This window comes from Scyliorhinus canicula, chromosome 3 (assembly GCF_902713615.1).
Source record: "Scyliorhinus canicula chromosome 3, sScyCan1.1, whole genome shotgun sequence".
Taxonomy (NCBI): domain Eukaryota; kingdom Metazoa; phylum Chordata; class Chondrichthyes; order Carcharhiniformes; family Scyliorhinidae; genus Scyliorhinus; species Scyliorhinus canicula.
This window is the reverse complement of record NC_052148.1, coordinates 56,364,623-56,374,391: the sequence shown is the minus strand read 5'-3', so window position 1 is coordinate 56,374,391 and position 9,769 is coordinate 56,364,623. Positions and strand designations below refer to the sequence as shown.

Below are 9,769 nucleotides of genomic sequence, written 5' to 3'. Positions count from 1 at the left end.
GATATCTTTCAGTGCTTATAGTGGGATAATTCTTTGGCATTGAAAATTGAGAATAAAAGTTGCAGTGCTTAAAGGCGCTAAAATCTAAAACGAACAATAATTAAAACATGTTGGGATATTGGCTCAGGTAGTTTTTGCACAAAATTATACTGCTCAACTAAAGCAGGATGTCTATTAATAGTATTTTGAAAACCTAAATCGCCAAACCTTTTCTATGAATTTTACAGGACACAGATTTGGAGTTGGGTTAAGTATATATCAATGAATGTGTAATTTTATTCCCAGTGGTAATTTGTGTTCTTTTCTAATAAAATACAAAAAAAACAACGTTAAAGGAATTTACCTCTGCTACTTCATTAAAAAAATATATAATTAAAGGCCACCTGAAGCACTGCATCTTTCATTTTTAATACATTTATAGAATTTTAAAATAAGAGAAAAATCACCATTTAAATATATAGTTCACAATAAATACCAAAATAATACAAATAATAATAAAGCCGATGTAGCTTTTTGATTTCTAAACTACAGTCAAAAGCACTTTAAAGATTACTAACTTGTTTAGAAATCAACTTTTGTTAATTAAATCACTGACACGGCCTGTGGGTATTGTGATCAGCAATGAAACATCACTGTCAACTGTCTGAACTTGTTACCACAATACGGCTTTTTTTTCTAATAGCTGAGTTGGTACAAAACAATAATAGCCACACAGGAAAAGTACTGTCGTTCTCTCTGTGGGGTCGACCTTCAGTCTGCTGGTCCGATCAGTTTGGTTTCTTTGGATATAGCTTTGTTTAAGGATAAAAGCTTCCACATGCCTGGATAAAGCTATTGGACTACAGTATACAAATACTGCGCTGTCTTCTTGTTGTAAAATTTTCGTAGACTCCTGATATTCTTCAAAGTTGAACTCATCTTGGACGTGTGCATGGACTCCATGCACAAGACGCTGAGCTAAATGTCTATCAATGCATGAGAAATTCATGGGATATTTAGGTTAAAGTATAATTGATGTATTAGCTATTGTAATAATTTACTAAATTCACCAACAAACATAACCAGGGGGTTATTTTGTGCTTAAGATGAAGAGTGAACATTTTAAAATCTAAGGAACAATTGAATCTGAATAATTAAAATAAATAATTATCATGTAAACATTTCAAAATTAAAAGCTTATACGTACTAAACTAGATCAAGAACACAAGTCAAATAATTTGGAATATATTAATATTGTATGAAATGCATTAATTTACAAAAGGTTAAATCATCAAAATTACAAATTAAAAGCTATATTTCATTTAAATTATCCAAACTGATACTTGAGTAGAACTATTGGCTATGTTGAATACTTGCTAAGTATATATGGCTGAGATCAGATGCTACGGTAGGTTTAGTGACTAATGTAATGCAACATTCATTTTTTAAAAACCCTCCCATATTTAGTTACCTTTACTGAGATATGGGAGTGGGTTACTATCTTTGGTAGAGATGTTTAATCTTCACCCTAACATCTTGTGCTTGGAGCCATTTGGATCCATTGCTTGGTATCCTGTTCCATTGGAATCGCTAATGGGAGGAAATTGTGAAACCGAGTGGGTATTTCCCTCTCTCAATAAGACGAACATTGAAAGACAGGCCAATTGTGCGAACAGCACTCAACTGTAATGCATAAAAACTACAAACAGATCCATGTCTCTGTGAAGCTGACTTTGGTTGAAGCGGAAGAGGTTTTCTGTTGTTCTGTACAACGTTTCTGAAAAACTGCATAGGCACACGTTAAAGACAATATTCAACTTTAAGAGGCGGCGAGTGTCGTCAAATGAAGCAGCAATGATCTGTGGCATTGCTCCCTTGTTGTTGCTATTTTTCTTGTTAACCCTTTCATAACTCTGCTTCCCAAAACGACTAAGACAACCATTGAAACACAGTGCGTACGTTGTTTCCTGACGTGCTTCTTTTGTTTAAAAGTTTGTTGCAGAACAATTAGGTGCAGAAAAAAGTTTCTTTGGTTTCGATTTAATAATAAATAGAAAAAAAAAGTATCAAGTGTCTTCACGAGAGTCTTTAAAGCCTTTGGCTTGCTTTGAACACATCAATGGTGTTCTTAAAGCGCCCGTTCAGTGGTGAATGTGCACATGTTGGAAGAAGGGGTGATGATGTTGAGTTTCAGGAAAAATAAAGCGATTTAATCTTTGTGCTTCTGCACTCACCATGGGCAGCCCCCTTTATACATGGGCTACTCAGTGCGTTTGCAGTAGTAAACCAGTGTTGGCCAAAAATAGAATATAGGTATAGAATCAAATGGGTGCATAGTAATCTACAGCTATTAAGACAAACAATATTTACTCTTCCTGCAGCAAACCACTGCCTTCTCAAACTGATGGCCCCGATATCTTCTGAAAACAAAATGAGGCAGAACACATGATTGGGCATTAAAATCTCGGGAATTTGATGAATAGCAGGAATGTGCTTGAAGGTTGTGCTTGTATTCCCACCACTAACAGCTCCACCCAACGGATGAATGTAGCAATGAGTGCACGTTTACCAGCATCATTCAAGATTTACGTGGTGTTTTGTGAATAACGGACTGAAAGTCTCTGAAAATGACTCTGATCTTTTGTGCTTGCACACTTACCACTAACAGCCCATTCGTAAACAGTCTGGTTAGTGATGAGATAGCATGATTGTACAAATGTTCTCCAATAATTCTATTGGGGCGTCTTATTAGAAAGAAATGTCAAAATAGGCGGGCAATTACTTTCAGTGCCTGTACCAGTTTTACCGCATCAAAAATCACTGCGCAACATTGCCAGAAACTGATAACTCACCAACTCACAACCAATGATTATTTCATCCCAGTTAAACCTCTTCAGGCAAAGCACTAGACATATTATTGCTCAGCAACATAGCTCGTTGTGCTGTGTCTGATGACCTCTGAAAATCACCAAATAGACAGCTTTGTCAGTTGAAAGCAAGGACTCAAATGATTTAAGGGGAAATCTTAAGACAGACGCATTGAAATATGTGTGCCATCCCTTTTTTAAAAAAATGTGTTGATCAAGATTGTGCTTATGCACTCACCACTGAACAGCCTCTTCAAAAAGCAAAAAAAAAAGTGTTGAGTTGTGCCCTGTTCAGGTGCACTTTCCTCAATCATGCTTTGGTACAAGTGCTTGAGGTCGACGATGAAGCCCCTGGGCTTGACATGGCTTCGTCCTGCCATTTGTCCAAGCTTCGCCTCCGGGCGTTCATAAAGAAATTACTGACGGTGGTCAACTCCAGACCGAGCTGTTGCGAGATCGTCAGCTGCATCTCCTTGGAAGGGCGTTTATTTTCCTTGAAAATGGCAAAAAGAGTTCGGCGTTGGAGATCAGTGAAAACTAGCCGTGGCTTCTTTGGTGTATTGCTCTTCTCTTTGTTCTGTTCTTGTTCTTTGCGTTTACACGCTGGGATAAAAAAAAGAAAAAAGAATAATATTGAGAATTTATAGAAATGGACTGACCCTTGTTTGTTTGTCCGATCATGAATCTTCCATAAAATATCACATTGACTTATCTGAGGTTTAGAATTACTCAACGGATTTTGGGAAGTGGGATAGGGTGGAGGTGAAAATCAAGTGATGGCAATAAATGTGGAAATTATAAAGGTATTTATTTTGTCGACCAGTGTTCTAACCATTTCATTACAAAACATGGTTACACTAAGGTAAAACCTAAACACTGCAATAAATGCGTGCAATGGTTACTACACAATCAGTCCTTGTGTGTTTCATTTTAGTCATTTATTTATTTACTTCCCCTTTCATTTTTAAAAGTTCTCAGTCATGCATGAGGGAATATTTTAAGGATGTTGACTGCCCTCTAATATCCTGACCGTTATTAATATGTAAGATTTAACACTGGCAGACTTTTCAATTAATTGTTTACCAAGGTTCAACCCTCTTTTCCCCTGATGTGCATCATGTGCGTCAGGAGTCACAGGATAGCTGCCATAAATTGGAAATGTAGCTAGCTCTAACCCCACCCCCTACTCACACACGATTAGTTCTGGTGAGATCCACTTATTGGTCCAGATTTTGCAGTCAGTTGTGGAGCTTCAGTGCTCACTGCTGCTCACAAAGATTTAGCGGTCTCTGTGAATTTCCCCTTTCCTGACATTAGTTTGAATTTGGGGCCAGGTCAAAGGGATTTCCAGGCAGCCAGACAGTGATGTTATCCTATTAAGGATGCGCACCCTATTAAGAAACTGTCAGACCTATAATGATATCCTGTGTTGCACCTCCCCCCCACTTATTATTCCCCTCCATTTATATTAAGCATGGAAATATTCTCACAGACAGCAAACAAGGCAGGTGCACTGATTATTTTTAATTTTTTGTATAATTTTACATATTTTAAAATAAAGATTGGGATTTGCACTTGGCATGGAGGAGGAAGCTAAATTATTGTAAACAAACTTTGTGTTTCAAAGAAAATATTTGTATTTGTTTTATCACAATGGCAAAATGTGACATAGCACAAATGTAAAATTAACTTTTCGGGGCCAGAGAGGTTGTAATTATAGACCTGACATACTATTAAAAACAGTTAAACACATTCAACAAGGTGTCATTTTTATACTGTTTAAAAGAGGAAGTTTTCATCAGCTCAATGGTGTCTAGTTGATTGCAATTTGCAGTCACTTTAACAGCACACCATATTAAGAAACTGTCAGACCAATAATATTAATGATATCCTGTGTTGCACCCCCCACTTATTATTCCCCTCCATTTATTTATTTTTGACCCAATACCTATGATTGGAGACATTATGGGAATACTAAAAAGATTTGGAGCCATTCAAGTCAGGCTAGAAGTTATATTTTTGAAAAAGTGAGTGCTTGTCAATCTCAACACTGAGGGAAGGACAGAACATGGGAAAGATGCTGTTTTGGGCAGCAACCAATCACTTTAGGTTCTTGGGGGCACAGTTGGGCTTGAGCCTGGGCTCAGTTCGGTAAATTACATTTTACAAGCCTGTCAGCAAAAGTTAAGGAAGACTTACAAAGATGGGATAGTCTGTCCCGATCACTTGTGGGCCAAGAGCAAGTGGTAAAAATGAATGTTCTACCAAGGTTTTTGTTTTTCTTTCAGTGTCTCCTGGTCTTTTTATCAAATGAGTTTTTTGTGGGGGTCGAACGATTGGTCTCTTTGTTTATATGAGTTGGGAAGGTCCCTAGAATTCATAACTTGCTTCAGAGGGGGCAACAATTGGGTGGCCTAGCACTGCCAAATCTTATGCACAATTACTGGGCGGTGAATGCCGAGTAGATTCAGTGCTGGCATAGGGAACTGGATACAGTGTGGGTATGGATAGAGGAGGAGCAAACAAGGGATTGAAGCAATGGATGCTGGCTATAGCACCACTCCTGTTGGAGCCACAGAAATCCTCTAAGAGTTGTGGTTTCAACACTGAAGATATGAAAGGAGATTCGCAAACATTTTAAGTTAGGGACAGGGTCGAAACTGATGCCAATCTGAGAAAATCATGTGTTTGAACCGGCAAAAATAGACACTGGGTTCCAACACTGGGAAGAAAAGGGTGTGATCATGTTGAAAGACCTATTTCTGGAAGAATGTTGTGCAACATTTGAAGAATTGAGGGAGAAATACGAGCTCACAAGGAGGAAGGGCTTTCGATATATGCAGATATTGGCTTTTGTAAAGAAGACCTTGCCAATTGTTACCTCCTTCTTTGCTGGAAGAGGCATTGATGGTGTTCTGGATAGTAGGGGGAGTTACCTCGGCTATTTATAGGAAGTTTATCGAAGCAGGATCAGAATCCCTGGATAGGGTGAAGGCCAAATGGGAGGAGGAATTGGGGGTGACATTGCAGGACGGGCTGTGGTGCGAAATTTTACAGAGGGTAAATGCATTGACCTCATGCGCGAGGTTGGCACTAATACAATTGAAGGTAGTTCACAGAACACAATTGGCAAGTTTGAGAATTAGTCGCCTGTTCGAAGGAGTTGAGGACATTTGTGAAAGGTGCGGGAGGAGGCCGGGCAATTATGAGCACATATTTTGGTTGTGCCTAAAACAGAGGAGGCTTTGAAGCACCTTCTTTGGCACCATATCAACAATGTTGCAGTCGGACCTAGAACCCAGTCCCCTGGGGGCCATATTCAGGGTGTCGGGCTTGCCAGAGTTCCAGACAGGAATGGGGCAGTCGCCTTAGCCTTTGGCTCGCTGATGGTGAGGAGACGGATCCTATTGGGTTGGAGGTCAGTTGCTCCACCCGTGCATCAGTATGGCTGGGAGACTTAATAGAGCTTCTAAGCTTAGGGAAGGTTAATTTTAGCTTAAGAGGTCATGAGCTTAAGACGGTTTCACAAGAGATGGCATCCGTTCATATCTCACTTGAAGGAATTAGCCTCAGTCAGCAGTTAAAGAGGTGGGTAGTTAGTTAGTTCATTGATGAATTGTTTTTGGTTTGAGGGAGGGATTCTTAAATATTAGTTAAACATGTGTAATGTAAATTATGTTTTAAAAAATGGAAAAAGCTAATAAAAATATGTATTAAAAAAGGAATAGCCAGGCCATTATTTTCCAGGGCAAACAGGGGTGGGCAATAATAATGCTGGGTGAGCCAATAACCCCAAGGTCCCATGAAAGATTTTGTTCAAAAATTCAGGAGTTTGTGGATCAAATCCCCTTAACTTGCAACAACTTGTCAGGTGATGTATCTCAATGAACACAAGATTAGTTGGCCTGTAGCTTACCAGCTGGTGGCGGCGTGGTGGCCTTACTAGGGAGCCAAGAGGCTTCATACGTGGAAAATGCTCTCTCCCATGTGCTGACATTGCACATTCCTGCATCTGGGGAAACGATGTAGGAAATAAACGAAAATTACTGACAGGAAAGGGCCATTAGGTCCATCAAATCTGCTGGACAGGCCTGACGGCTGGAGCATCCTGACTAGGCATATTATATCCTCAGACACTGCAGCTATGTAGTATCCCGAGGGAGGAGCAAAAAACACGGGGAAGCTTCTTACATTGGATTTGGAGTCCTGTCTGGATCAGATTGTGCAGCTGGCCTTGTGTTTGGAATGGGTAAGATATAATTCACCTTTTATTTTTGTCCTGCCGGGGAGGGTTTGCAGTGAACAAGGCTTGGCTTCTGTGAATGACCCATAGGGTGCACACTGACAAGGTTTTACCAGGATAAAATGGAGGAGGCAGCTGGGACGTTCACTTAAGTTTATTCCAGCATTGCTTAAAGCCTTCAGCAGTGGTCTCAAGAAAATGGTGCGAACTGAATCGCTTTGAACCTTAGAATTTACATGGCAGAAGGAGACCATTCGGCCCATTGAGTCTGCACCAACCCTTGGAAAGTGCACCCTACTCAAGCCCATGCCTTCATCCTAGCCCCATAACCCAGTAACCCCAGCTAAACTTTTGGACACTAAGATGCAATTTAGCATGGTCAATCCACCTAACCTGCACATCTTTGGACTGTGGGAGGAAAACAGAGCACCTAGCCCACACAGACACTGGGAGAAAGTGCAAACTCCACACAGTCAGCCGAGGCCGGAATTGAACCTGGGTCCCTGGAGCTGTGATGCAGCAGTGCTAACCACTGTGCTGTGTTTATGCATTAATTCCAATTCATTTTATCAAATGTAAGATATAATATAACACACAAGAGAGAAGGCTATATGATATGGCGATGCACAGCTAAAATATCAGTGCCATCGTCCTTACCAATACCGTTTTAGAGCACCCTGCTGTAAAGAGTATTTTGAAGATACCGGCGCTCCCCCGGGACCTGTCCGCGGTGCTGAACTGACCTCTGTAATTGAATACAATTGTTCATTTTATCTTTTCATAAACCGGTAGTATTACATATATCTTCCGCACTGATTGCCGAATACAATGCCTGCGGAGCTTCCAGGAGACGTAATTGCAATTGATTTTTAATGTCAAAAATGTAATATTTCATCAGTCCACCATGTGTGAAGGCCAGCAGATGGCAGCGTTTCACACACAATCCTCAGGGTGGGTGCTGCAGCCGTGTGCACCGCGAAACTGACCACGATTGACAAACATAGTCAATAACCAGCCCGGGGTCAAAGGGTCGCATAACATCTTACAGGCCTCACTAATAAACCACGTAGCTGGGAGGATGTTAAGCACACAAATCCTGATTGCAGTTTCCGACCGAAACCTCACGTGAAGAATGGAAGGGCAGGATTTGAATTGCTAATCGCCCATGAATAATACACATGGAAATCGTAGTTCCGGCTGCGTGGCCTCTGTTAGCACCCAAAGGTTAGGTGGATTGGACATGGCAAATTCCCAAGATGTGCAGGTTAGGTGAGGTTACGGGGATGGGGGGGGGGGGGGGGGGGGGGGGGGGGGGGGGGGGGAGAAGAGAGGACTGGGCCCAGGCAGGGTGCTCTTTTGGAGGATCGGTGCAGACTCGATGGGCTGAATGGCCTCCTTCTGCCCTGTTGTGATTCTATGATGTCGAGATTCTCTGACTGAGACTTCAATGCCATACCTCTGCCACCCCCCCCCCCCCCACCCCACTAATCCCGGGTCACGGGCAACGAGACTCCGCCGCCCGCAAGGGTCCATGGCAGCCCGAGGTGTCTTCCTGAAGTGTATTTGAGTGTATCTAACGCAGGCCTTTCCTCTGGCTGGCCCAGCTGGTGGCCATCCTACTGCCGCTCTGGATGTGCGGGAGATGGAACATACCTCCTGCCAGCCTCAGCGGTCTCCCCGTCACAATGTCCCCCACCCCCCCCGCAGCCATCTCCGGCCAGCCTGACAGATAGTCCCCTGCAGCATTTCCTCAGTTCCAATGCTGACTCTCCCTGTGCTGGCCAGGATCTCACTGGGCAAGGCTGGTGAAAGGCTGACGTTACACCCTCCCCGCTGGCATAGATTGCAGTTGGCACTACCACGGGCATGTGAGTCACAGCTTCAAGGCCCTTATGATGGTATCGGGTGTCCCGACCACGTGGAGACATTGAAAGACCAACGCTGCTCTGTTTATCCTTGCGTGGACCCGATCTGCACATCACCCTCCCTGTCAGCTGTCAGCATTGAACCCCCTCTAATGTTCTCATTTACCCAGATCTGGGCTGAACTGAATTTCGATAACAAGAGGTGCATTGTATTTAGGCACTATCGTTGTTTGAGAATATGATTAACTAAAAAGAATGATATCAGTCTGCACACATTAAGAATGTCAACACTAGGCAACTAATCAATACGGTTATCGGTTCTTGGTTATTGATCAACTCCACGACGAGTAAAGTTGGTCGATGGCGTAACTGCAATTGGTGAATAAGTTATTCCTAACATGATTGGGTGACAGTGAGTAAACATTAGAGGCACTTATTATTCAACACAGGCGGGCCTCAAAAAGTCAGCTGCCGCCACCATTGATAAAGCTGCAGTGACAGCAGGAAGTACAAACACGGACCCTTGCGGGCGGCGGAATCTCGTCGCCCGTGGTCGGGGGGTGGGCAGAGGAATGACATTTAAGTCTCAGTCATAGAATCTCTATGGACGGCGTCTGCTGCCGATCAGCATTCAGCTCGGTAATACATATGTTATTTCAGAAGCTGACTGGACGGCAGCAAACGGAACTAAAACACCCCAGCTCCGTACCCTCAAGCCAAATCTGCGTTTTAAAGAGAGAGGAAAACCCCTTTATCGTCAATTTTCTCCACGTCTCAATTTCTGAGTACAGTGTCCTGACATCAGGCGCCCTCTG

General features: G+C 42.3%; 1 protein-coding gene across 2 annotated transcripts in view; it reads right to left on the bottom strand.

The window, feature by feature from the left end:
- Positions 1-323: 323 nt before the first annotated feature.
- The window catches only part of onecut2 (one cut homeobox 2), a 21,214-nt gene continuing 11,768 nt past the window's right edge, over positions 324-9,769 (bottom strand). Inside the window, exons 2-3 of one of the 2 annotated variants that reach the window (XM_038790566.1) lie at positions 6,763-6,858; positions 324-3,449 (exon numbers count right to left, since the gene is read on the bottom strand). In XM_038790566.1, coding sequence (XP_038646494.1) covers positions 3,157-3,449; positions 6,763-6,858 — 389 coding nt within the window. In that variant the 3' untranslated portion in view covers positions 324-3,156. The remainder of the gene's footprint in view (positions 3,450-6,762; positions 6,859-9,769) is intronic. The other variant, XM_038790568.1, reaches the window with a different exon arrangement.